The sequence below is a fragment of the Schistocerca piceifrons genome, chromosome 1, assembly GCF_021461385.2.
Source record: "Schistocerca piceifrons isolate TAMUIC-IGC-003096 chromosome 1, iqSchPice1.1, whole genome shotgun sequence".
Classification (NCBI taxonomy): domain Eukaryota; kingdom Metazoa; phylum Arthropoda; class Insecta; order Orthoptera; family Acrididae; genus Schistocerca; species Schistocerca piceifrons.
The window spans coordinates 992,381,829-992,408,867 of NC_060138.1; the positions used below are offsets into that span (position 1 = coordinate 992,381,829).

At 41.3% G+C, this 27,039-nt stretch overlaps 1 protein-coding gene across 2 annotated transcripts in view; it reads left to right on the forward strand.

Annotated features, from left to right (window-relative positions):
- LOC124778849 (nucleolar complex protein 4 homolog A) overlaps nt 1-22,475 on the forward strand; it is a 163,823-nt gene extending 141,348 nt beyond the window's left edge. Inside the window, exons 10-11 of one of the 2 annotated variants that reach the window (XM_047253673.1) lie at nt 4,916-4,999; nt 17,603-22,475. In XM_047253673.1, the coding sequence (XP_047109629.1) occupies nt 4,916-4,999; nt 17,603-17,719 (201 nt within the window). In that variant the 3' untranslated portion in view covers nt 17,720-22,475. The remainder of the gene's footprint in view (nt 1-4,915; nt 5,000-17,602) is intronic. The other variant, XM_047253680.1, reaches the window with a different exon arrangement.
- The last annotated feature ends 4,564 nt before the right edge of the window (nt 22,476-27,039 follow it).

Consider the following 27,039-nt stretch of genomic DNA (forward strand, 5'->3'; position numbering starts at 1 on the left):
TTTTTTAGGTCATAAAAATCCTAGCCCTAATAATGACCATGGTGTTAAAATTGGCTGATGGTAATAAATAAAACATTACACACACACACACACACACACACACACACACACACACACACACACATCGCAGGCCACCATACAGGGCTTGGCGGAGGGTACCCTGTACCACCAATAGCCATTTCCTTTCCTGTTCCACCCCCAAATAGAGTGAGGGAAAAAACAACTGTCTATATGCCTCCATATGAGCCCTAATTTCTCATATCTTATCTTCATGGTCCTTAAACACAATGTATGTTGGCGGCAGTAGAATTGTTTTGCAGTCAGCTTCATGCGCCGGTTCTCCAAATTTTCTCAATAGTGTTTTCCAAAAAGCATGTCACTTTCCTTCCAGGAATTCCCATTTGAGTTCCTGAAGCATCTCTGTAACACTTACTTGTTGTTCGAACCTACTGGTAAAAAGTCTAGCAGCTCGCCTCTGAACTGCTTCAATGTCTTCCTTTGATCCCAGACACTCAAGCAATACTCAAGAATAGGTTGCACCAGTGTCCTATTTGCAGTCTCCTTTAAATGTGAACCACTCTTTCCCAAAATTCTCCCAATAAACTGAAATCAACCTTTCGCCTTCCCTACCACAGTTCTCACATGCTCGTTCCATCTCACATCCCTTAGCAACGTTATGCCCAAATATTTAAACAACTTGACTCTGTCAAGCAGGACACTACTAATACTGTATCTAGGTTTGATATTCCTACTCATCCGCAATTATTTACTTTTTTCCACATGTAGGGCTAGCTGCCATTCATCACATCAACTGGAAATTTTGTCTAAGTCCTCCTGTATCTTCGTACAATTACTCAACTTTGACACTGTGGCATCATCAGTAAACAGCAGCAGATTGCTGCCCACCCTGTCTGCCAAATCATCTACATATATAGAGAACAACAGTGGTCCTATCACACTTCCCTGGGGCACTCCTGATAATACCTTGACTCTGATGAACACTTACTGTCAAGGACAACACACTTCGGAAATCTAGAAATATGAAATCTGCCTGTTGTCCTACATCCATAGGTCACAGCATATCATGTGAGAAAAGGGCAAGCTGAGTTTTGCACGAGCGATGCTTTCTAAAATCATGCTGATTCATGGACGTAAGCTTCTCAGTCTCAAGAAAATTTATTATATTTGAACTCAGAATACATTCAAGAATTCTGCAGCAAACAGAAGTTAGGGAAATTGATTGGTAATTTTTACCCTTCTGATATATTGGTGTCACCTGCACCTTTTTCCAGTCACCTGGGACTTTGTGCTGGGTGAGAGATTAACGATAAATGCAAGCCAAGTAAAGGGCCGGTGCCATAGAATACTCTTTGTAAAATCGAACTGGGATTCCATCCAGACATGGTGATTTATGTACTTTTAAATCTTTCAGCTGTTTCTCTACTACTAACCTTCGTGTGTCATCATTTGTGCTCTTCCTTTTGATCCGAGAGTTCAACAGCCTCAGCATCCTTAGCGTCCTCTGAATTTCATTATTAAAGAATGGTGGGTCTCTTCCATCCATTACCCACTTACTAGGCACATAACTCTTCAGACCACGATCTACAGTCTGCTTAAATCTTCCCATAATTCCTTTACATCCATCTTACTGGAATTAAGCGATGCCAATTCAGTGTCTAAGTGAACTGCTTATCTGCTCTATGTAGCAGAAACTTTCTCCTAGCCTTATTGACTGATTTATTAACTTTCGTAATCATAGTTGTTATAATGACATCATCATCGATAATCCCCATTTCTGTACTGACATTATCAATAAGGTCTGGCCTATTTGTAACTACAGAGTCTAAGATATTTCCATTGTGTGTGGGATGCCAAGCTGTCGGCTCAAGATAGTTCCCAGAAAACACATTCATAACTATTTCGTTTGACTGTCTGTCTGTACCCTCCCTCTCCCCCCTGCACCACAATGAATACATAGACATCTCGGTCTACACTCGGTAGTTTAAAGTTGCCTCCAACTAGTATTGCATGATCTGGGTATTCACAAGCTATTGACCATAGACATCCTTTGAATGACTCTAGAACTTTCAAAGCAGAATCGGGTGGGCGGTAAAAACATCCAACAATTGATTTGGTTTCACCTACACCTGATATTGCGTTCAGGTAACTTCACTGTCACACTCCACTTCAACCTCATTAGAGACATTATTTTTGTCAACAGCAATGAACACTCCCCCTCCAAAGGTCTCTAATCTCTCTTTCCAATATATGTTCCATGACTCGCTAAATATCTCGGAGCTTTTCACTTTGGGTCTCAGCCAGCTCTCAGTCCTAAGAATAGTTTGAGTGCGAGAACTTTCCTGGAGAGCAGTAAATTCGGTAACTTTATTACGAATACTTCAATAGCTTACCGATAAAATTATAACAGTTGAAGTGTCTTATTATGAAAACTGTTTGACTTCCCTTGCTGGATATTGATTGGTGATTGTTCATTAGAGCACCTCAAACTACTGCTTTGCCTGAAAACACTCGTGTACTCCACAAGTACTCTGCTACCCAAGTATTTGCTTTCTTTCTTTGTGTAGTGCACCCCTGACCTATCGGGGGAGTCCTACAGATCCCCACAGAGTAACACTGGTCTAGAAATCTGCAGCCAAGACCATCACAGAGTTGACAAAGTGGTTGAGACCTTCCACTCGCCTCCAAACCAAAGGACCTCGATAAACTCTGGCAACAATGCTGCAAATTGTGAGCTCTGCTGGCATCCCACACGCAAGGCCAGCAGTCTTAACCACCTCTGCCAGCCACATGTACGAACTGAGGATTGTCTCAGAATCCATGCAACAGGCGTCATTGGTACTGACGTGAGCCACAACTTGCAGACAAGTGTAGCCCGCACGCTCGATAGCCGCAGGCAGGACCTCCTCCGCGTCTCAGATGAGGCACCGCAGCAAACGTACCGAGTGCACATTGGCTTTCTTTCCAGCCCTGAATGCTATCTCCATAACGCGCCTACCATTGGAGCTTTCAGTAACTAGTAAACCCCTCCTCCTGTGTGCCTGCTCGGACCCTTCTGAAGGAGCGGCCACCTGTTCATTCACAGGGTGAATGGGTGAGGCATGAGGACCAAACTATTAAAAAAAAGTTGAAATCATTGTTGTAAACAATTCATCTGATAGCTTATGTACAGTGTCAAGAGCTAATGTGGTGATCACACAGTATGAAGTAATGTTCTTTCTGGTATGCCATAGTTTCATACATATATAGGCTGTTGCCACCTTTCCTGTCAATCTGAACTTATTGAGTTATCAGTGTGTTTTTACAATCAAACTGGGTAGTTTGGCTTGAACAATGTATCTGCAGTTGCCAAGATTGATGGCTGAATGGTATGTGTCACTTGGAACAGAGCTGGCTTCCTCTATAGGATCTCACTGTTCATACAATCCATTAGACAGTTTTAAGTCTCACTCATTACAATGGATTAGACTCTCCAAAGGAATAGATAGAGAGACAAACTTTGATAAGAATAGAGCAGTACAGTCATCATAGGTTAAGGAGAAATCTGCTTTTGGAATATTTTAAGCAAAACTAGTCCATAGCACAAGCTGTAATACCAAAGAGCAATCTAAGAGAAAATAAGACACTAGTGGAGATCTCATTAATGGCTTAGCGAGAAGTTATAGACAACGCTCATGTTAAATACAGCACTGAGTGTATGCTGGAGAGCTAGCCTCTTTAAGCACAGACCTGCTGCCCTCCAGACTCGACAGGGGCAACACTTGTCTGAATTTGCATAATTGTGTGTGTATAGTTGTGAGCTGCGTATTAGTGCGGGGTAAGGATGTTAAAATTGTATCTCTAATTAATAGCACGGCATATGAAGCCAGTTGGCCTATGACAGTCTGAAGTATTAGTACTAAAACAAGGTTGTGCATGTCATCAAGCAAGTTTTGAGTTTTATTATGAGCTAGAGTATTGGCCCTTACGTGATCTATATGTGACTGACAAGTGACAGTAGGTTTGTACCATCTACCATGTTACTGCGAAATATGGCCTTTGAGCTGCTGGAGGAACTGAAAATTGTGACAGTCAATATAAATGTTGTAAATGGGTCTTATAACTGTTTTGTTGTTGATGGGTTACCAATCCCATATTCCTATCCTCTCCTGCAGTCGATTTATAACAATGGCTCATGGCACCTCGTGAGACATACCCATCTCTGGCTGTGTTGGCCACCATCTCTGGCAATGTTGGCTAATGCAACCTATGGTGACTGCATTGCTAGAAGTGTTGTTGATGTGTTATATCTGAGTTATGGCTTTGGTCATGACTAGTGGAGCAGGCAAGTAATGTGGAATACTTATAACTGACTAAGAATATTAATAAAGGACTGCCATAGTTAATCCTTCCTGGATAACACTCTATTGCACATTATATGTTTATGATACTCTATGCATTATTTGTCTGTGATGGAATTAGCTAGTCAGTAGTACCCATCCAGGAGGCAGTGTTCAGAGCACAGAGTTCACTTTGTGAGTTATAACGAGTTTCTATTAACAAGAAGAAACGTATCTTTTTATTTACTGTATACATTCCAGTCTAAAATATTAAATTTCTTGTGTATTTGTGTTTCTAGTGGCCACAATTTAATGTTTTAACTACTGTGTAGTGTATATTTCTGCCATTTGTTTTGCATCAGGCATTCATTTCATCTCAGTAGACAGTAACAACTGTAGAACTTGTTGGTCGGTCAGCAGCTCCTGTCTAGGCAGCAGCACTTCAGAGCGTAGTGTTTCGTTTGTGAGTTCCACTTTTTACTTACAGATTATTCTATAGTTCCTCTGCCTTTAGGATGGATAGAGACTGTGATTGCAGTGTTTAGATGTGAACTAAGTTGGTGAACCTTCGCTCGCAGCTGCAGGTGGTGCTGGCTTCAGTTATGCAGCTCGAGGCTGTTGCCTCTGGGCTTCTCTGTGGGGGCTGGACATGGGGATGCAAGGTATGTCCAGCACATCCCATGTGTCCCTGAATCAGTCCACTACTGTGACTTTCCTGGGTTCTGCTCACGTTGAGAATGACCCTTCACCTGTGGTCAACTGGGAATTTCAAGGTTTGGCAGGTAGCGAAAGATTTTCGGGGGAAGGGGGTTATGGAAGGGCCTCTCTGGTTCATCTGACGAACAGGTTTCGGGTGCTGTCGATGGCTGACAAAGCTCCTGAGCCAGATGTAGGCACTTGCCGTGTTCCAGAGGAAGCTTCTCGGCATGCAAGATCTGGGCATTCACAGAGGGCAGGTTTACATGTAGTTGAGCACTCCAGTGTCAGCCACGTAATGGGACCACTTAGGGATATGGCTGCCAAGAAAGGGGAGAAATTCATTGTGCACTCTGTGTGCATACCCAAAGGAGTCATTCCAAATGTGGAACAAGTGCTTCCAGATTCCATGAGGAGCACAGACTGTAGCCAGCCGCAGGTGGTAGCTCACATTGGTATTAACAGTGTGTGTCACTTTGGGTCAGAAGAGATTCTCTCTGGTTTCAGGTAGGTAGTCGAAGTGATGAAGACGGTCAGTCTTGCTTTTGAGATGTAAGCAGAGCTCACAATTTACAGAAACATTGACAGGACCAACTATGTGGACTTCTGGTACAGAGCCAAGTGGATGGTGCAGATCAGAGGCTCATACGATTTTGCAACTGTGTAGGTTGCAGATTTCTCGATTTGCACCATAGGATGGTGGTATTTCTAGTTCTGCTTCATAGGTCAGGTGTCGACAACACACAAGAGGCGGCAGCTACACGGGTAGTGGGAGCTATTTGGAATGGACTGGGTGTTTTTTTTTTATATGAGAGGGTCATGGGAAAGTGCAGAAAGGGCTTTAGTTTCAAAGGGTACAGGGAAAAGAGCATAGATGTAGCAACAATCAGTATTGTAGTTGCTAACTGTTGTAGCTGTGTTGGAAAAGAACCAGAGCTCCAAGCATTAATAGAAAGCACTGAAGCTCAAATCATTACAGGGACTGAAAGCCAGTTAAAGGTGGAAATAAGTTCAGCCAAAATTTTTACAAAGGACCTAACAGTGTTTAGGAATTTAGGCAGCAGCAACCAGCCAAGACAGACACAGTAACAGGGAAGTAACCAATTTTGTGATTTTTACAAGTTCCTAACCAGGAGCAAATAGTATAGTATCATCTGTGTGCTTTAATAGTGTAGTTTCTTGAGTTTCTGCATGTTAATTTAATATCTAATAGCCACAATTCTCGCATTTTTGTTTGCGTTGGAAAGTAAACCAATTTTGCGACAAATTACAAGTTCCTAATCGGGGAAAATTATTTAGTTTCACCTGAGTGCTTCGGTAGTTAGGTTTTTGAATCTCTGTGTATTAACCTAATTTATTAGACACAGTTTCTGCATTTTTGTCTCCATCTACAGTAGAGTTCTGCAGCATGTGCCAATAGTCCATTTATCTGGGTAGTTTAGTTTTCCATGGTCTTTAGTATGGACAGGGATTGTGATTGTTGTGTGTGGATGCAAGTCAAGTTTGTGACTCTTCACTCTCAGCTGCAGGCTTTGATGGCTTCGTTTACACTGATTGAAGTTGCAGTGGATGGGCACTACTGTTGTGGTCCGGCCGTGGGGATCCAACGGACGTCCAGCTCATCTGAGTCCTCCAATCAGTCCTCACCGGTGGCCAGCCCAGTTACTGCTCATACTGAGATTGACCACACACTTGTGATCAAGTGGGAGATTGCCCTTGGGCAAAGCAGGTGGCGAAAGACTTCCCAGGAGGCCGCTCATAAGGCCTCCCTGGTTAGTCTGACAAACAGGTTGTGTGTGCTGTCTGTGTCTGACACTGTCACTCAGCCAGATGCTGTCGCCTGTCGTGTTTCAGAGGAAACCTCTCAGCCTGCAAGATCCGGCCAATGACAGAGGGTGGGATTATTGATATTTGGGAACTCCAACATTAGGCGCATTACAGGGCCCTTTTTGGACATGGCTGCCAAGAAGGGGAAGAAAGCTAGTGTGCATACTGGGTGGAGTCATTCCAGACGTGGAACGGGTTCTTGCGGATGCCATGAAGAGCACAGGATGCAGCCAGCTGTAGGTGGTGCCTCACATTGATACCAATGGTGTGTGTCACTTTGGAGCAGCTAACAGAAGTGGTAAAGGTTGCCAGTCTTGCTTGCAAGATGAAAGCAGAGCTGATCATTTGCAACTTAGTCAACAGGACCGATTGCAGACCTCTGGTTTAGAGCCAAGTGGAGGGTCTGCATCAGAGGCTCGGGTGACTGTGTAAGCTGTAGATTCCTCAACTTGCGCCATAGGAGAGTCGGATTTCGTGTCCCGCTGAATAGGTAAGGAGTCCACTATACGCAGGGTACAGCTACACAAGTAGCAGGGGCTGTTTGGCATGGACTGGGTGGTTTTTAAGGTTAAAGGGTCTCGGGAAAACACAAAAACGGCTTAAGTTACAAAGGGTGCAGGCAAAACACAGGAAGAACATAGTTACAGGAACCATCAGTATAACAGCTGTAAATTGTCATAGCTGTATTGGGGAAAGTGCCAGAGCTCCATCCCCTAATAGAAAGCACTGATGCTCAAATTGTTATAGGCACTGAAAGGTGGCTAAAGCCGGAGATAAGCTCAGCCCAAATTTTTGCTAAGAACTTAATGGTATTCTGAAAGGATAGGCTAAACACGGTTGGCGATGGCGTGTTTGTTGCAGTTATAAGTAGTTTATCTTGTCGCGAAATTGAAGTAGATAGTTCCTGTGAGTTGGTATGGGCATCCAGAATAAAATAATAATTGGATCCTTTTACTGACCTCCCAATTCAGATGGTGCAATTTCTGAAAGGTTGAAAGAAAACTTAAGTTAGATTTCAAGCACATACCCAGCTCATACAATTATAATTGGTAGTGGCTTTTATTTATCCTCAATATGTTGGCAAAAACACATATTTAATTCCAGAGGTATGCATAAAACACCATCTGAAATTGTGCTACATGCATTCTCTGAAAATTATTACGAGCAGTTAGTTCATGAGCCCATGCGAATAGTAAACAGTTGTGGGGACACACTTGACCTCTTAGCAACAAATAATCCTGAGCCAATAACAAGCATCAAAAAAATACAGGGATTAGTGAACACAGGGTTGTCATAGCTAGATTGAATATTGTAACCCCCAAATCCTCCAAAAATAAACAAAAAATATGCCTATTCAAAAAAGCAGATAAAAATTCACTTGCACCTTCATGAAAGACAATTTCCACTCCTTCCAAATTAACAATAAAAGTGTTGACCAGATGTGGTTTGAATTCAAAGAAATAGTATCAATAGCAATTGAGAGATTTATACCAAATGAATTAACAAACAATGGAGCTGATCCTCTTTGGTGCAAAATGGGTTGGAACACTGTTGCAGAAACAGCGTTAAAAAAAACATTCCAAATTTAAACAGAGGTATAATCTCCAAGACTGGCGATCTTGTATAGAAGCTCAAAATTTAGCACAGACTTCAATGTGAGATGCTTATAATAGTTTCCACAATGATACTTTGTCTTGAAACCTGGCAGAAAATCCAAGGAGATTCTGGTCATACATCAAGTTTGCTAGTGGTGGCAAGACACAATCAGTGCCTTCTCTGCGCAATTGCAATGGAGATACTATTGAAGACAGTGCTGCCAAAGCAGAGTTACTAAATACAGCCTTCCGAAATGCCTTCACAAAAGAAGATGAAATAAGTATTCCAGAATTCGAATCAAGAACAGCTGCCAACATGAGATTAGGTTCCTTTCATAGTATGCTGATGCAATAGCTCCTTACTTAACATCATATACAACCATTCGCTCGACAAAAGATCCTTACCCAAAGATTGGAAAGTTGCACAGGTCACACCAACATTCAAGAAAGGTATTAGGAGTAATCCACTAAATTACAGGCCCATATCATTAATGTCAATATGCAGCAGGATTTTGGATCATGTATTATGTTTGAACATTATGAATTACCTCAAAGAAAAGAATCTATTGACACACAGTCAACACGGATTTAGAAAACACTGTTCTTGTGAAACACAACCAGCTCTTTACTCGCATGAAGTGTTGAGTGCTATTGACAAGGGATTTCAAATTGATTCCTTATTTCAGTATTTCCAGAAGGCTTTTGACACTGTACGACGTACACGACTTGTAGTAAATGGAATATCGTCTCAGTTATGTGGCTGGATTCGTGATTTCCTGCGAGAGAGGTCACAGTTCATAGTAATTGACGGAAAGTCATCGAGTAAAACTGAAGTGATTTCTGGCATTCCCCAAGTTAGTGTTATAGGCCCTGTTCCTTATCAGTGTAAATGATTTGGAAGACAATCTGAGCAGTCGTCTTAGGTTGTTTGCAGATGATGCTGTCATTTATCAACTGGTAAAGTCATCAGAAGATCAAAACAAATTGCAAAACAATTTAGAAACTATATCTGCGTGGTGCAAAAATTGGCAGTTGATTCTAAATAACGAAAAATGTGAGGTCATCCACATGAGCGCTAAAAGGAAGCCAGTTAACTTTGGTTACACAATAAACCAGTCAAATCTAAAGGTCATAAATTCAGCTAATTACCTAGGAATTACAAATATGATGAACTTCAACTGGAAGAAACACGTAGAAAATGTTATCGGAAAGGCTAACCAAACTGTGTTTTATTGGCAGGACACTTAGAAAATGTAACAGATCTACTAAGGAGACTGCCTACACTACACTTGTCCATCGTCTTTTAGAATACTGCTGCGCGGTGTGGATCCTTCCCAGATAGGATTGACAGAGTACATCGAAAAAGTTCATAGAAGGGCAGCATGTTTTATATTACCATGAAATAATACAGCATTTGGGATGGACATCATTAACACTAGAACAGCAAAAGGGGTCAAAATGACCCCTATCATACACTTTTCGTTCATTGTCATATCCAGTTTATTTACTTCGTTAATCAAATTGTATTACTTTTTCTAATTTTTTTTCTCTCCTTTCTGAAGATGTATTAAGAACGAAAGCGTTGGTATGTTGATAGACACACTAACAAACACAAACACACACACAAAATTCAAGCTTTTGCAACCCACGGTTGCTTCATCAGGAAAGAGGGAAGGAGAGGGAAAGACGAAAAGATGTGTGTTTTAAGGGAGATGGTAAGGAGTCATCCCAATCCTGGAAGCGGAAAGACTTACCTTAGAGGGAAAAAGGGACAGGTATACTCTTGCGCGCGCGCGCACACACACACACACACACACACACACACACACACACACACACATATCCATCCGCACATATACAGACACAAGCAGACGTATGTAAAGGCCACCTTTTTCCCCCTAAGGTAAGTCTTTCCGCTCCCGGGATTGGGATGACTCCTTACCCTCTCCCTTAAAACCCACATCCTTTCGTCTTTTCCTCTCCTTTTCTCTTTCCTGATGAATCAACCGTGGGTTGCGAAAGCTTGAATTTTGTGTGTGTGTGTTTGTGTTTGTTAGTGTCTCTATCAACATACCAGCACTTTCGTGTGGTAAGTTACTCACCTTTGTTTTTAGATATATTTTTCCCACGTGGAATGTTTCCCTCTATTATATTGAAGATATATTAGTATTTACAAAATGTTTTAATTTTCTTCACCATTTCATTCAGTCTATGTAGAACGGCAGAAGGGATCAATTTGACTCCACTGTAATTTCTCTTCTGAGTACAAGTAAATTATCCAACAATACAGTAGCAACAGTGAGCAGTAACACAGAGTAGTTGCTCTTCATTTTTGCAACTTGGCAGGTGTACATTCCAGTCCGCTATAGCTTATGTTGTGTCACTCAGGCAGTCTTTGTCCGTGAAACGTGTTTTCGAACATGTATCGTCAGCATGGACTTTCTGAAGAAGTGGTGTTACATCTCTTAGAGAGTTTCAAAACTGAATCAGAAATTGACTTCACTGAAGATATGATGCTTATAAACCTGACACAAGTGAAGATGAAGACATTGTGAACGAGGGGCAATTAATGGAAGAGGATTCAGATGCTGATACATGTCAATTATCACCTCTTTCATCACATCAGATACAGTTGGAAGCAAGTGCTAAGATGATTTTAAGGGACTGAACCATGTGAGAGATTGGAAATTATTCATCTTCTGGAAGGTGGTCAGCTGTGAATGTTCTGAAGGAGAGAGGAGGTCCAATTGCTTACGCTTGCCACCAAGTAGACAGTTCCGCCATCAGTGCCTTCCCTATTATTTTTGATGAAGCAGTGCTGCATCTTATGAAGAAATACACAGAATCAAATACTCAAAAAGTACTCAAAAACAATTAATGGACTGTATCACCTGAGGAACTGGAGAAACTGATAGCCATCACGTATGTTCGGGATGTACTTGGGCATGAAAGGTATGTTTGTGGATGATCTCTGGTCGCACTCTTGGGGCCTGATTTTATCAAGGAAATTATGCCAAGGGACAGATTTCAGGAGTTTCTCAGATTTCTCCGTTTTGATAAAAAATCAACCTGGGCTGAACACCTTTCATCCAACAAATACGCTCTTACACCTGAAATTTGGGGAAAGTTCATTGAAAACAGTATTCGCTCTTACCGCCCTGGAGAAAATTTAACCATTGATCAGCAACTGTTACCGAGCAAAGCAAGATGCAGGTTTACCCAATTCATGTCCAACAAACCAGATAAATATGATCTCAAATTCTGGTCGGCTGTTGATGTAATGACAAAGTATGTATGTAATGCTGTCCCATACATCAGCAAAGAGGACACACATAGAGAGAAACAACCGCTTGCATCTCGTGGAGCCATTTGTATATCAAGGAAGAAATGTAACCACTGACAACTTCTTTGTGTCTCTTCAACTTGCTAAAAAACTCAAAGAAAAGAAAACTTCATTAGTTGGTACAATGGAAAATGGAAATGAACGTTTGGCGTCATTGGCCGGGAGGCCTCTTACGGGGCAGGTCCCGCCACCTTGGTGCAGGTCTTATGACATTTGACGCCACGTTGGGCGACCTGCGCGCTGGATGGGAATGAAATGATGATGAAGACAACACAACACCTAATCCCTGAGCGGAGAAAATCCTCGACCCAGCCGGGAATTGAACCCGGGCTCCTTAGGACAGCAGTCCGTTACGCTGACCATTCAGCTATCGGGGCGGACAGTTGGTACAAGATCTGCCGTGAAATCCCCAATGAAGTAAGGAAGCCGAATGCTGAAATACACTCTACCACAATACTGCACAGTAGTGACAAAACAGACTGCAACTTGACTGTATACCAAGGAAAGAAGAATAAAAATGCCATTCTTCTTAGTACGCTGCTTGTTGAAGTAACAATAAGCAAGGAAGGAAAGAAAAAACCTGAAACCGTGATGTTCAACAATGCAACAAAGTACAGGGTGGACGTGGGTGATCGAATGACCCGTAAATATACTATGAAGGTTGCATGTAGGAGATGGCCAGTGCATGTCTTCTTCAACATACTGGACATGGTGATAATAAATGCATGGGTCATCTATAACATAGTAACGAACAAGAAAATGGAAAGGAAGAAGTTCATACTTCAACTGGCAAATGAACTCAGTGGAACGAAAGAGCAAGAACATCAGGCAAAGGAAGAGCATATGGGACTGAAATCACCTAGAAAGTGGAGGAAGTGCCAAATCAGCCTCTGCAAAGACAACAAGACCAGCAAAAACTATGTAAAGTGTCAAAAAGCCACGTGTAGAAAATGTGTGCATAAAACAGAAATCAACTGTGCTAAGTGCATCTAGCAGCTTCAAATGACTTAAGTGGAAAGTAATACAGAGCTGTTTGTAAAGCACATGTGAGAGTAAAATGGACCAAATATACTAAATGTGTCTAGAAGGTTGTATGAATACTTAATAAATTAAAATCTATTGTTAAGAAACTTGTTAGCAGTAGCAACAATAAATTTGTACAAGACATTGTTGTTCAAATGAGTTAGTAATTATTATTTATAATTTAAATAACTGTTGTGATTATTAGGAATAAAGTATGCATTAACAAACACCAAAAAAGTACTTGTTTAAGTCAAATATGAAAATATTTTATGTGCAGTCAAAAGATCCCTTTCCACCATTTTAGGAATGTCAGAAACTCCGCCGTTCTAGTGTTAAAACAAAGGCGTTTTTTGTTGTGTTGGTATCTTCTCATGAAATTCCAAACACCAACTTTCTCCTCCAAATGCAAAAACATTTTGTTGATGCTGACCTACACAGGGAGAAACGATCACCATGATAAAATAAGGGAAATGAGAGCTTGTACAGAAAGATATAGGTGTTAATTCTTTCCACGTGCTATACGAGATTAGAATAATAGAGAATTGTGAATACGGTTCAATGAACCCTCTGCCAGGCACTTAAATGTGACTTGCAGAGTATCCATGTAGATGTAGATGTAGAAATATAAATATAGTTGGTGGTGGCATCTCTGATCTCTGTTCTTGTTAGAAGTAGTTTACTTTGTAGTGAAATTGAAGTACATAGTACCTGTGAGTTATGGTTAGAGTTTACACTCGACAACCAGAATAAAATAATAGTTGGCTCCTTTTACCAACTCCCCCCCCCCCCCCACCACCACCACCACCAACTCAGATGATAAAGTTGCTGAATAGTTCAAAGAAAACGCAAGTTTCATCACAAATAGGTATCTCATGCATACAATTATAGTTGGTGGTGATTTCAATCTACCTTCAGTTTGTTGGTCAAAATACGTAATAGAAACTGGTTGTAGGTATGAAACATTATCAGTAATTGTAGGTATGAAACATCATCAGAAACTGACCAAATTGCTTTCTCCGAAAGTTATTTTGAGTAGTTAATTCAGGAGCCCACTCAAAGTGTAAATGGTTGTGAAAATGTACTTGATGTCTTAACAATAAATAATCCTGAGCAAATAGGGAGCATCATGATGCGTACCATGATTAATGACAACAAAATCGTTGTAGCAAGACTGACCACAACTACTTCCAAATCCACCAAAACTAAATGCAAAAAGTATCTACCTAAAAAAGCAGATAGAAATTCACTCAATGCCATCCTAAGAGAGAGCCTCCACTCCAACTAACTATGTAAATGTAGATGAAATAAGGCTTAAGTTCAGAGAAAGAGTATCTGAGGCATTGAAAGATTTATACCAAATAAATTAGTAAAAGATGATGATGATCCCTCAAAGTACACGAAAAAGATGAGAACACAGTTGCAGAAGCAACAAAAAAAGCGTGCCAATTTTTAAAAGACCACAAAATCTCCAAGATTGGCAATTTTTACTGAAGCTGGAAACTTAGTGTGGACTTCAATGTGAGGCACTTTTAGTAACTTCCAAAGTTAAACTCTGTCTCAAAATCTGACAGAAAATACAAAGACACTCTGGTTGTAGGTGAAGTACACCAGTGTTAAGAAACACTTAATTCCTTCACTGCACTATGCTAGTGGTAATATTACCGATAGCAGCACCACTAAAGTGGAGTTATTGAACACAGTTCTCAGAAATTCCTTCGACAAAGACAATGAAGTAAATATCCCAGAATTTGACTCAGAATAACTTTCAGCATGAGTAACTTAAAAGTAGATATCCTTCGTGTAGCAAAGCAGCTTAAGGCACTCAATAAAGTCAAGTCTTCCTGTCCAGACAGGATATCAGTAAGGTTCCTTTCAGAGTATGCTGATGCAATAGACCCTTACTTAGCAACAATATACAGGTGCTCACTCAAAAAAATGATCTGTGCCTAAAGACTAGAACACTCCATGGGTCACACCAAAGCTCAAGAAAGGAAATAGGAGTAATATGCTGAATTACAGACCCATATTACTAACATTGATTAGTAGTAGGATTTTCGAACATTACGAATTACCTCAAAGGTAACGGTCTATTGACACACAGTCAGCACGGATTCGTAGTGAGTGCTATTGACATGTTTCTAGATTTTCAGAAGACTAGAAACCGTAGCGTCACAAGAGACTTTAAATAAAATTGTGCCCCTGTCGGGTGCAACTGGATTCTCTCAGGAAAGTTGCAGTACATATTAGTTGATGAAAAATCATCAAGTAAAATAGAAGTGATATCCAGCATCCCCCAAGGAAATGTTATAGGCCCTCTGCTGTTTTTAATGTACATAAATGGTTTAGGAGGTAATCTGAGTAGCCCTCCTAGATACTTTGCAGATGATGCTGTCATTTACTGTCCAGTAAAGTCCTCAGAAGATCCAAACCAGTTGCAAAATGACTTAGATGTGAGATCTGAATGCTGAATGGCAGTTGTCTTTCGATATCGAAAAGTGTGAGGTCATTCACGAGTACAAATAGAAATCTATTGAATTTTGATTGTATCATAAATCACGTAACTCTAAAGGCTGTCAATATTGTTACCAACCTATAAGGGAGAAATGATCATCATAATAAAGTAAGAGAAATCATACTCCATACAGAAAGACTTAAGTGTTCATTTTTCCTATGTGCTGTTAGAGTGTGGAACAGTAGAGAAATAGTGTGAAGGTGGTTCGAAGAACCCTCTGTCAGGCACTTATGTGTGAATTGCAGAGTAGTTATGTAGATGTAGAAATGTTACCCATTGCAGCTGGCACATTTAATATATGAGACAGAATGAATAAAAGCGGTAACTTATTGCCACTGTTGTTTGGCTTGTCTGTCAAGCACGCAGTCAACGAAGAGAGAAAATTTCAAGATAAAAGGGGGATCAGGCACCAGTTATGATTCAGAGATGACATAGTCCATCTGGCTAAGAGTAAGGAAGGCTTTGAAGAACTGTTGATTAAAATTGACAATTCACACCAGAATTTGGACAGAAGATAATAAAAACAAAGATTAAAATATAGATCAGGAGGAAGGAAAATAATTTGTTTAATAGCAAAACAAGGGTAGAGACAATAATACTGAAAGATTACACACTATCTGATCAGAAGTATCCAGACACCTATTAGTGGGCATTAATACGAGATATGTCCACTCTTCTCCTTTTGACGGTTTGAACCCTGTTGGGGTCACTTCCAGTGAGGTGTCTGAATGTAGAGGAATTGCAGCCCATTGCTCCTTGAGCCAAAACCAGACAAGATAGTGATGTTGGATGCTGGGGTTTAGAGTGAAGTCAAAGTTCTAACTTACCCCCAAGATGTTCCGTTGAGTTCAGGTTGGGACGCTAGGCAGACCAGTCCATTTGAGGAATGTTATTTTCCACAATCCGTTGTCTCAAAGATGCTACTTTGTGTCATTGTCTCAGAGACGCTGCTTTATGACACGTGTGTTTGCGTACCGATCCAACCAGTCATTACCTCAAACTGTTCCTCAACTGCAGGCAGTACACAATAAAATAAAATGTGTTTATGTTTCATTGCTTTTAGCATTTTTGTAAGTGCAATAAGGGCACCACTCCTTAACCAAGAAAAATATATCTCCATATTGTAACACCAACTTCTGCACACTTCACTTGAGTTCTCCTTACTCATATCCTACGATTGGGTTATTACAGGGTATAAGGTGATATGTCACTCCAAATCACTTGCTTCTAGTCATCCATTGTCCAGTGGCATTGCTCTTTCCACTACATGAAACATCACTTAGCTTTGATGAGTGAAGTGTGTGGCTTAAGAGGAGCTGATCATGATATCCCCTTGTTTTATTTCCTACACATAGTTGTTGTGCTAGCTGGACTGCTGGGAGCACTTTGGAACTCGCGAGTCATCCTTCCACTGATTTCATACCATTTTTTACAACCACCTTCAGCAATGCTTGCCAGTCCTTGTCCGTCAGTAAAAGATTGCACCAGGCCATTGACCCACAGAGTACTGTTATAGAAGTACATGAGGTCTGCCTGATCTTGGTTTATCCGTGTTTGTTTCTTTATGTTTCTGCTTCACAGTTGCTTCAACAGTCGGGTGGGGCAGCTTTAGAAGTGCTGAAATGTCCGTATGGATTTGCTACTCAGGTGACATCTAGTGATCAGTCCACATTCAAAGTCAACTGAGCTCTCTTGGCTGATCACTATGCTGTTACTGCTTCTCTAAAACAACACAATACTGCCCATCTCCTTTTTTCCTGCAGGTCCCCCTCTCAAGTCATGTAGTGATCAATTCCACTTTAAATACTGATTTCCAAAAACATTTGCTCAGATACTGTTTTATATAAGAAACATGACTGCTGAATATGCCTTAAGTAAGGTAAAGAGAAGCTACAGATTGGCACGAAAAAGAAAACTTTCTCATCAAAAGAGATCACATGGAAATTGAGGAAGGTGCTTCTGAAGCAATGAGTCTGGAATACAACATTGTATGAGAGGTAAATATGAATTGTTGGGAAATCAAGAAACAAAAAGTTGACGTTTTCAGTAGTGGATGTTATGTGTACCATCCTTTGAACTAATCTTTGTGGCTGTTGGGTGTAATTCTGTTGTTCTTTATATTCAAAATGATAAATGTTGTATCTACATGCAGAATTATTATAGTTTGTAAAAGTTATGTACATCATTCACTTCAAGAAAATTATTATAAATATTCTGTTAATATGACAAGACTGCACTAACCCTTATGTTTTTCCTTTTCCTTTCCTAGATGTTCGAAAGAGAATTGAAGAAGAAAGTTACAGATGTCATATTAACTTTTGAAAAACCAACATCTCTTTCATTACCAAGTGGAGAGAGGCTGTCGGATTATTGGTCTCTTGTATGATTATCGGGTGTTCTGGACAGGGTGACTTTTGTGACATTGCCCGTGAGGACATGAAGTATATGTAATAGAACCTTGACATGCATTCCAAGATTTTTTTTTTCTTACACACAACGAATTTGAGATTGCTAATGCGTATTGCTAAAAACTTTGGCTGTACTTTGATCTGCTTTTGTATGCTTGTACATATAACTTAAGTAACAGATGTTCTGTATTATATTAAAGCTTCTCATTCACTTACACTTGTGATTTTCCTAGAGGATGATCACCAATCCATTGGTATTATTTTGTTAATGATTGTAAAATGTTAACTGAAATGATTTGATAATTTTCAGAGGTATATAGTTTTGCTATTACTCTAAAATTATAAGAACTGTACATGTGTTTATTTTAGAATTTTACTGGAGATATCAATAATATGTGGAACTGTGCCACTGATATGTTTGATGACAACTCATTGGCACTGAACTGACTAGTATTAAATGTACTATTGATATGTTAACCAAAAAACCACATATTATGTAATAAATTATATAACATTTTATATATTATAAAAGCACAGAATTCCTGTAACACTGCACATAAAATTTGCTAAGCATTTAACTATTTTGCAGCTGGGAGTAATAACAGCAAGGCCCAAAAACTGAAATAAAATGTACATGTTAGAAGCCTTATAGTTGCATGACTTTGCAACCAATGTTTTAACATACAAGTAACCTGACAATGTCTCAGATCAGTCAGATGAAGAATGGTTACAGCATATAGATTTTGTAAGACTGTGATTTATACAGTTGGCCATCTTTAATATTTAGTTGAAGAGCGGTATAGTGCCAAGAATAGTGGTTTGAGTATAAAGTGTTGGGTACGAAACTATGGATATTCCCTTCAGTTGTGTTGGACAACTACATGACCCATTTGTGGTTCCAAATGATGTTGTTGACATTGGCAGATTTAACCCTGTTAAGTTGTGTGGCAATAAGGTCAGATCCCTACTAAAATTCCAAATTTTACATAATAATCCATGTAAACCCTTCTTTGTTATTCATATGCTATGTACCAACTTTTTCTTGAACATGAAAGATGGTTCCTGTCACATAATATGTCACAGGTACTTATTTATTTATTTATTCCCATTCCTCCTTGTCACCATTTTGTGGCTTGAGTTCTAAGTGTGTCACCTTACATAGGACCACAAAATCTCACCTTACATAGGGCCGTAAAACCTCAAGAAAAGCCTCCACAGTTCTGTTGCCACTTTGTCAATACATCCAACTCCATCATCGATAAATATATATCCATTAAGCTGCAGAAGCTATACGGTCTCTGTATGGTCCAATTCATTGAGATATAGTAGATGGGACAGGATGAAAGATGAGTCTGTGGTAACAATGCATACCAACAAAGAAACATAAATCAGTACTACAGAAACCAAGCTTGGGGCTGAGTCTTTAATGTCATCCAAAATTCTTATATCATGGAGGAAATGAACATTAGTCCTAAGTCTCCATCATAAAGACTTAGATCTGAAGAACCCCTTGCAGATTAGTTTCTTGTTTTTCTCAAAATGAAAATATATTTGATTCTGATATGAACTGTAGGTCTTTATCAGGAATTAACGCACGGTACAAACCAAAAGGGACTGACAGTAGTTTCAACACTAAAACACAGTATATAAATACAGTTACCCAACACATGGACATGGAAACACACAAAAGTTGAAGCTGAGCAGTTAATTGCAGTGGGGACAGTATTACACATGGAGCTCATTGAGGTGACACACAGTGCGCACAGGCAAACAAAACAGAAATTTTGAATCATGCAACTATATATTAAAAGAATGAAGTCAGTGTGATTCAATGCCGAGAAAGATGAGATGACTATTTTACATTTAAAACGTTAGAATAAAAAAGAGAAAACTGATAAGTCTTATAGGAATTTCTAGTAGAATGAAAATACTTTAGGATTAAAGGAGATGACTCACCAAAATGCAGAAGAATGGAGTTGTCAATAAGAACACACACAAGGAAGAAAACTAGCCTTTGAAGTTATCCTTTGATGAGCTAGAGTAAAATACACAAACTCCCCCCACCCCGCACACACACACACACACACACACACACACACACACACACACACACACACACACACACTTCTGGCCCTACATTGTACCAGCTAGACTAACAGTGCCAACACTGTTTTGCGGCAGGTGGACTAGTTGTATTGGGGGTAGTGTCGGATTGGGTGGGATGGGTAGAGGGAGAGGGTCTGGGAGAGGGTGGCTTGCAGCTTGGTGGAGGACACTGATTTGCTGGCTAGGAATGCAGGAAGGAATGGTGGCATAGGTATGTGGGCTGGCATGACTGTACCGGCCTGTGGGGGAACTTGCACATGCTGAAGGTGACGTGGGAACATGAATTTGGAGGGGCTGACAGGACAGAGGAAGGGAAAACTGTTGGTTGGAGAATGTGGGGCAATGGCCATTCATCCTGGTGGATAGCTAGGCAGCACCTTCCTTCCTGGACATTGACCTCCACCTCTGTGACGGCTCCATCCACAACTCTGTTCACATTAAATCCATGAACCAACTACAATGCCTACATTTTGACAGCTGCCATCCCACTCAGACCAAAAAATCCATCCCGTACAGCCCATCCACCCGTGGACAATGATTTGCAGTGATGAGAACTCCCTTGCCACTATAGGGCAATACCTCTCAAAGCTAGCCCACAAACAGATTTCTCGTGCCATATCCTACACACCCCTAATCCTTCCACCACCACCCAAGAATCAGCTGCAAAGGAGTGCCCCCATCGCCCAATATCACTGTGGACTGTAACAATTGAATTATATCCTTCACCAGGAGTTTGATGATCTCTCATCCTGCCCTGAAATTAGGGACATCCTACCCAAGATCCTTCCTATCCATCCTAAAGTGGTGTTCCATCGTGCACCCAACCTACACATCATCCTAGTCTATCCCTATGCCACTCGCACTCCCAGCTTGTTGCCACAAGGATCATATCCCTGTGGCGGACCAAGTTGGAAGGCCTGCCCGATCCACTTACCCAGCACCTCCTACTTCAGTTGTGTCAGAGTTCTATTCTAACCCCATCAGAGGCTGGCCACCTGTGAAAGCAGCCAAGTCATATACCATCTCTACTGCAAAGGGTTTGTATTGGTATGATTCCCAGGCAGCTGTCCACCAGCATGAATGGCCATCACCATTCAATTGTCAAGAACAAAGTCAACCACTCAGTGGCACAACTTGCAGCTGAGAACAATATGCTCAATTTCAGTGGCTGCTTCACAACCTGAGCTATCTGGATCCTCCCTTCACCACTAGCCTCTCTGAACTACACAGATGGGGATTATCCTTGCATCTCATCCTGGCTTCAATCTCAGGTAACCCACTGTGTCTGCGCCCCCACCCAACAGTTTCCTCTTCCTCTGTCCTGTCCCCCCACCCATTTCACATCCGCATATCATCTTCAGAGTGTGCCACTTCCCATTGGCTGCTACAGTCATGCTAGCCCATATACGTGCAACCCCTCCCTCCTGCATTCCTAGTGGGAAAACCGGCTGCCTCTCTCCGTGGCACTAGGCACCCACCACAGTCCATCTCTCTGCCTCCCTCTCCCTCCACCCACCCCACCCAACACTACACCCACTACGATAGCTCACCAGCCTCAAAATAGCATTGGTACTGATAGTCTAGCTGACACCATACAGGGGCATAGACATGCATGTGTTTGTGTATTTTACTCTAGCTCATCAAAGGATAACTCCGAAAGCTAGCAAGTTTCTTTCTTCTGGGTGTACTTATCAACAACTCAACACTTTGCTTCTGTTTTTTGGTGAGTGGTCTCGTTTGAGAGTGCCCATACCTGGGGCAAGAAAGGGGCATGCTCCCTCCCCCCAACCCCAGCTCTCAGGGAAAGGAACAAAATATAGTATAGGCAGGTATTTTTCTTTTGAGAAAATGATTTAAAAGTCGAAATAACACAGATTTTTTTAACAGGGTCAGAACTGGAACTTTTTATAGTTGCTTGTAAGTCACCACTCATCTTGCAAAATATTAAATATACTCCATACCCCTCTCCCCTCCCCTGGTCTTGGTGGTGCCTACAAACTATCATATGGGCACTCTTGATCTCTTTTAATTCTAAAGTATCTATAAAGATGAAACTGAACTATTCATAATATAGTGTAAAATGAACCAGATAAAACAAACCAGAATGCCTGTATTATCTTTCAGTGCAGAAATAGTGTAAGTCCATTTAATTATATTATTAGGATGCAGTGTATTGAAATGGTGATATTGTTGGTATATGAGTATTTAGAATTGTTTTTATAATTGTAAATAACTAAAATGCATTGTAAAGTGTGAAAGCTATTTGTATAAAGAGAATACATGCTTTTTAGCTGATCCAGCTCACTTTAGTTGCATTTTCCATGGTTTGTCCCAAATGATCCTAGGCAAATGTTATGCTCTGAAGGATTATGGCCAACTGTGTCCACTTTTATTACACATTTGTGAAATGATGTAAATTGTTACACTTCATTTTCCAATATTATTGTCACTATTATTGGTGCTATTTTCATTCTTACAATTTATAGTTCCATGTTTTACAATTTTGTTTTGTTTTCTTTCAGTATTTTCTGTGTATATTATATTGTATCATATTAAATGCTCTAACATGGATGCCCAATTGCATAAATAACGAAATAAAGTCTGATAACTATTTGAGTATAATGTAAATTCTCTCTTCTTCTATGTAAATGAAACTAAATGATGGTATCAACAAATTATAATCTTTTTTAAATTTTAATTTTGGTCTGAGCAGCTCTTTACAAATGAGTTACAATAAATTAAGGGAGGAAACATGTTCTTATAGAACTATATTCAGAGACTGGACAGAGTAATATAAATATTTATGTGAAAACTCATATCTGAAATTTGTTTTTTTGATTTCCTAATCCAATAACAATGCAGGATTTTGTCTTCCCCTTTTATTATAACATCTCAAAAAGTGTTCTGAGCCACACGGTAGCGTTCAGCTGATCTGCTGTGATATTACACACTTCCAAATATTGCATATTGTTGACACCTGTTAGTTGTGCAACTTAAGGTATCCTGAGCGATTGTTTCTCTAGTGACATGACAGAACTTGAAATTCATTAGAAATGTGATCAGAAAAAAGCTCAATAGTCAGCTATAGTTAGGCTTGGATAGGGACTGGAGGATATTAAAAAGGATAGTTAATTTTCATGAGAAGATCAATACCCTGAGATTGATTTCTGAGTTTAATATCTAACTAGAAAGTAAAGTATCCCATAGTTCAAAATAAGAAGGTGCCCAGGTAGCACTGAGCAAAGGAAGTTGATATTTACAAAAAAGCAAACAAAAGAAAACATGGACAACAGAAAACAAAAAGAAACATGAGAGATCATCCTGATCCAATACAATAACTTGTCACTCATTCAGTATAGCTCCAGGAAGGTGCGAGATCAGAATCAGTTGCGGTCACAATTGGTGGTTCTACTAGCATAGACACGGTCATGATGCAAGGTATTGGAGATTCATCATATGGCACTCAGATTCACGGTCCGTTTCAGACTCGAGACAGCTGCAGACGGCAGTCCTGTAAGGGCCATGCAATGTATGGATGCAAGGAAGTAGCTGGTATAACATGGCTTCTCAGATGTGAGATAGTGCTAGTTGTGAGATAGTGCTAGTTGTGTCATTTGATCGTGGCACCCTTGTTATTGCAGCAGATGTTTCAGTCCAGTGGAGCTGCGTCAGCTGCAGGTGTCTGGGAGGGTGGCAACCTGCAGGGCAGTGGTGTGTGGGATGTATGGTGAGTCATCAGGCACCAGCCATACACTATAAACTCGCCTTCGGAAGGAGATAGCTTTGCTATCTCAGTGTGTAGACGGAAGCCATGGTGAAAGCAACAGCCAAGAACCCAGCAATCTTCTTCTGCACAGAGGAGACAGAACACTCAACTGGGAGAATCAGACTGGACAACAGGATTGCCAATGAAGAGAAGAGGCCAGTGTTCTGCTGAGAAGAGAGGATCCTTGAGGACGGAGGAGATGTCTGGGGCCACGACCAGTGCTGTACAGTACAGAGCCGCAGTGAGAAGAGGGCACGTTGTGCACCACGACAATGCCTGTTGGGAAGAAAACATGGTGCATGCGAGAAAGCAGACGGCTGGGAGTTGATGTAGATGGCTGGGGACATGTGTGAAATACTAGCAACACAAAGGAAGGAGGATGGCGAGTGACCCATGTGGGCACGCGGATGGTGCCAGTGGCCAGTGCATTGTTCATGATGGCCGTGGAGCACACAGGCAGGCCAGCAGCGGCCATGGAGTGCACCACTGGAGTCGGCGGCAAGTGTGCTGACGGCACTGGAGTAACCGACAGGAGAAGCTCAGCATGGGGCCTCAAGGTTTGCAGGAAAAAGCAGGTAAAGGTTGTCTGGGAGGAGGCCTGGAAAAACAAAATACTTAGAGAGTCATCATCAAGAGGCACACGCAGGTATCCAAAGGTGTGGCCGAGCCTTGTAGTGTAACTTCCACACGCCATGTATGGGAGAACAGGGAAGTCTACGAGGCTGCCAGCGAAGGCCATGAGGAAAGACAACTGATGAGTCAGCACGCCGTCCAGGACCCCACTGAAGGCCGAGTGAAGGAAGAACCATCAGGAGGAGACAATCACCTTAGCTGTGAAAACAGAAGAAGGATGAGTCATGGTGGGAGCGAAAGAGCAAGAAAAGCCACATAATGGGTGGGCACCAAGGGCACTAGGAGGCCAGGAGTTAGACAGAGAGGGATGCCAATGGGGCTGGTTGCAGTGCAGGAGCCAGTGACATCAGAGGTGATGGCAACGAGGTTCTACGGGAGGGTGCCATGGGCATGAGAGCCAGCACTATTGCATCAGGTGGGTACCCCATTGGGTGGCGGTGCCACATATCGAGGGGGTACAGGAGCAGACTGAGGCTCCGCACTGGGATGTTCCAGAGTGGGGGTAGGAGCTGCATTGAGAGGCACTGGAATGGGCACTTGAGCTGCATCCGGAGGGTCGGAGCAGGCGTAGAAGCCACATTGGGAGGTGCCAGGTTAGGCTTAGGAGTCACAGCGGAAAGTGGCAGAGCGGGTGTAGGTTGGTGGCCAGGGCCAAGGCGGCCAGTCGAGAAGCATCCGGAAAAGCAGGTTAGGTGGTCCAGCGCAGCAAGGAACGCAGGCCAAGAATCCACAACCCCTACGAAGTTGGATGGAATCGGGGATAATGACATGTCAGGACAGGTGAGGTGCCAACGTAGGAGCTCTGAGATGCACAGGAAGTGCCTAGTACAAAGCAGAAGTGGTAATGTCGTTGCTGTAGCACCCCTCTGAAGCATTGATATTTCCTAGTTCAGATGAAGCAACTGCTGACCCTGCAACTGAAAGAGCTGCAGAAGCAAAAGTTCTGGTACAAAAGAACCCTTCACAAAAGACTAAGTGAAAAGAGACCAGAAGGGCATCAGTCGAATGTGCGTGGAAGTGCACAATGTGGAGAGAGGGCTATTTGGTTGAGTGTTGAGCACAGACACTGGAACAAAGTTCTGAAGAAAAGGAGTCATAAAAAGTTTACCCTTGTCGCAATTGAAGCATCCTGTTGTGGGATGGTGCGTGCAGTAAAAAAAAAGGTGTCCATGTGTTATTGAGAATGGAGTTTATTTTTGCAAGAAAGTAAACAAAAAAATATTAACAGCAGAAAACAGGTTCACCACGAAAGAAACATAAAGAGATCATCATGATCTAAATAGAATAACTGCAACTCATTCAATAAAGTTCACAGAACGCGTGAGAGAAAGCACACAGTCTGTCACCATAAGTTACTTTGCTGCAGACAAGGTCGGAATTGGTTGCAGTCACAGTTGGTGGCTGCACTAGCATAATCCTGGACCTGGTGCATGCCATCAGAGACTCGCCGTATGCCACTCAGGTTCACGGTCGGTTTCTGTCCCTGTTCCACTAGTAGTGTTAGCATTAATACGTCGCAGACTGAGCAGACAAAGGGTTATTTTGGCCATCTTAGTGAGCCTGATGCTATTCAGTTAAGAGGTCATTTGAGTGAGATTCCTAATGTGCTAACTGATCAGTTGGGGTGACCAACAAGATTCAATACAAGATCCGTTTAGTGGATGATTTTCCAATTTGCCAGGCTCCTCATCTGTCAGTGCATAAAATGAAGATTTTAAGGCAAAAGGTCGAGACCAAGCCAGTAAAGGAGTGATTAAACCTTCAGCTTCTCCATATGCCTCACCTATATTTTTGATGACTAAGGGACAGCGCAAAGAATTTAGACTGGTTGTTCATTATAGGATCCTCAATGAAAAGAATCATTTCCCATTCCAAATCTCCATAACTGTTTTACTTGGTTTGCTGAAGCCTCCTATTTTTGTGTACTTGATTTAAATAAGGCTTGTTATCAGATACCATTGAGTAAGGATTCGAAGTCAGTTACATCCCTCTGTACAGACTGGGATTTGTATGAACTCAGACGTGTACCCTTTGGCCTAGCCACTGGAGCTGCCATGCTTTCACAGATTTTGTACCATGTTTTGGAGAATTTGAAGTTCAACTGTGTTTCTAATTATCTTGATAATGTTGTTGTGTATAGTCAGTCCTTTGCTGACCATCTTTTGCATCTTCAGTAGGTCTTATTGAGGCTTCGGTGTGCTGGTTTGACGATCAAACCTTCTAAGGTCACTTTCACGAAGCAGCAAATTTTGTTTTTGGGACATCTGGTTTCTAATGATGGAGTCAGAATCAATCAAGAACGTGCTTCCAATCTTAAGAAGTCTTCTACCCCTAAGAACAGAAGAGGAGTTGCTGAGTTTATCGGGTTGGCCAACTACTTTCGGAAGTATGTTCCTAATTTTGCTCAGTTAGAGCCACCCCTCTTAATGATCTTCTTAAGAAAGGACAGGAAATTGTTTCGGTTGAGAGCCAGCAGGCCACATTTGAGGGGTGATTAAGATGGCTATAAGTAACCTACCAGTATTAGCGATTCCTAATTTCAAAAGAGATTCATTCGCCAGACCGACAAGTGTAACACTAGGATAGCCAAAGTCCTTTTACAAGAAGATGCAGGTGAGAAACGACCTATTGCCTTTGCCTCACGAAGGTTGGTGGGACCTGATTTTAAGTATTTGGTGTAAGAGTGTGAGGCTCTGGCTGTTCTGTTCACTCTTGAAAAGTTTAATTTTTATCTTGAACACAGAGAACGTGACCTAGAGACTGATAGCCAGGCTTTAAGTTGGGTTTTGGCTT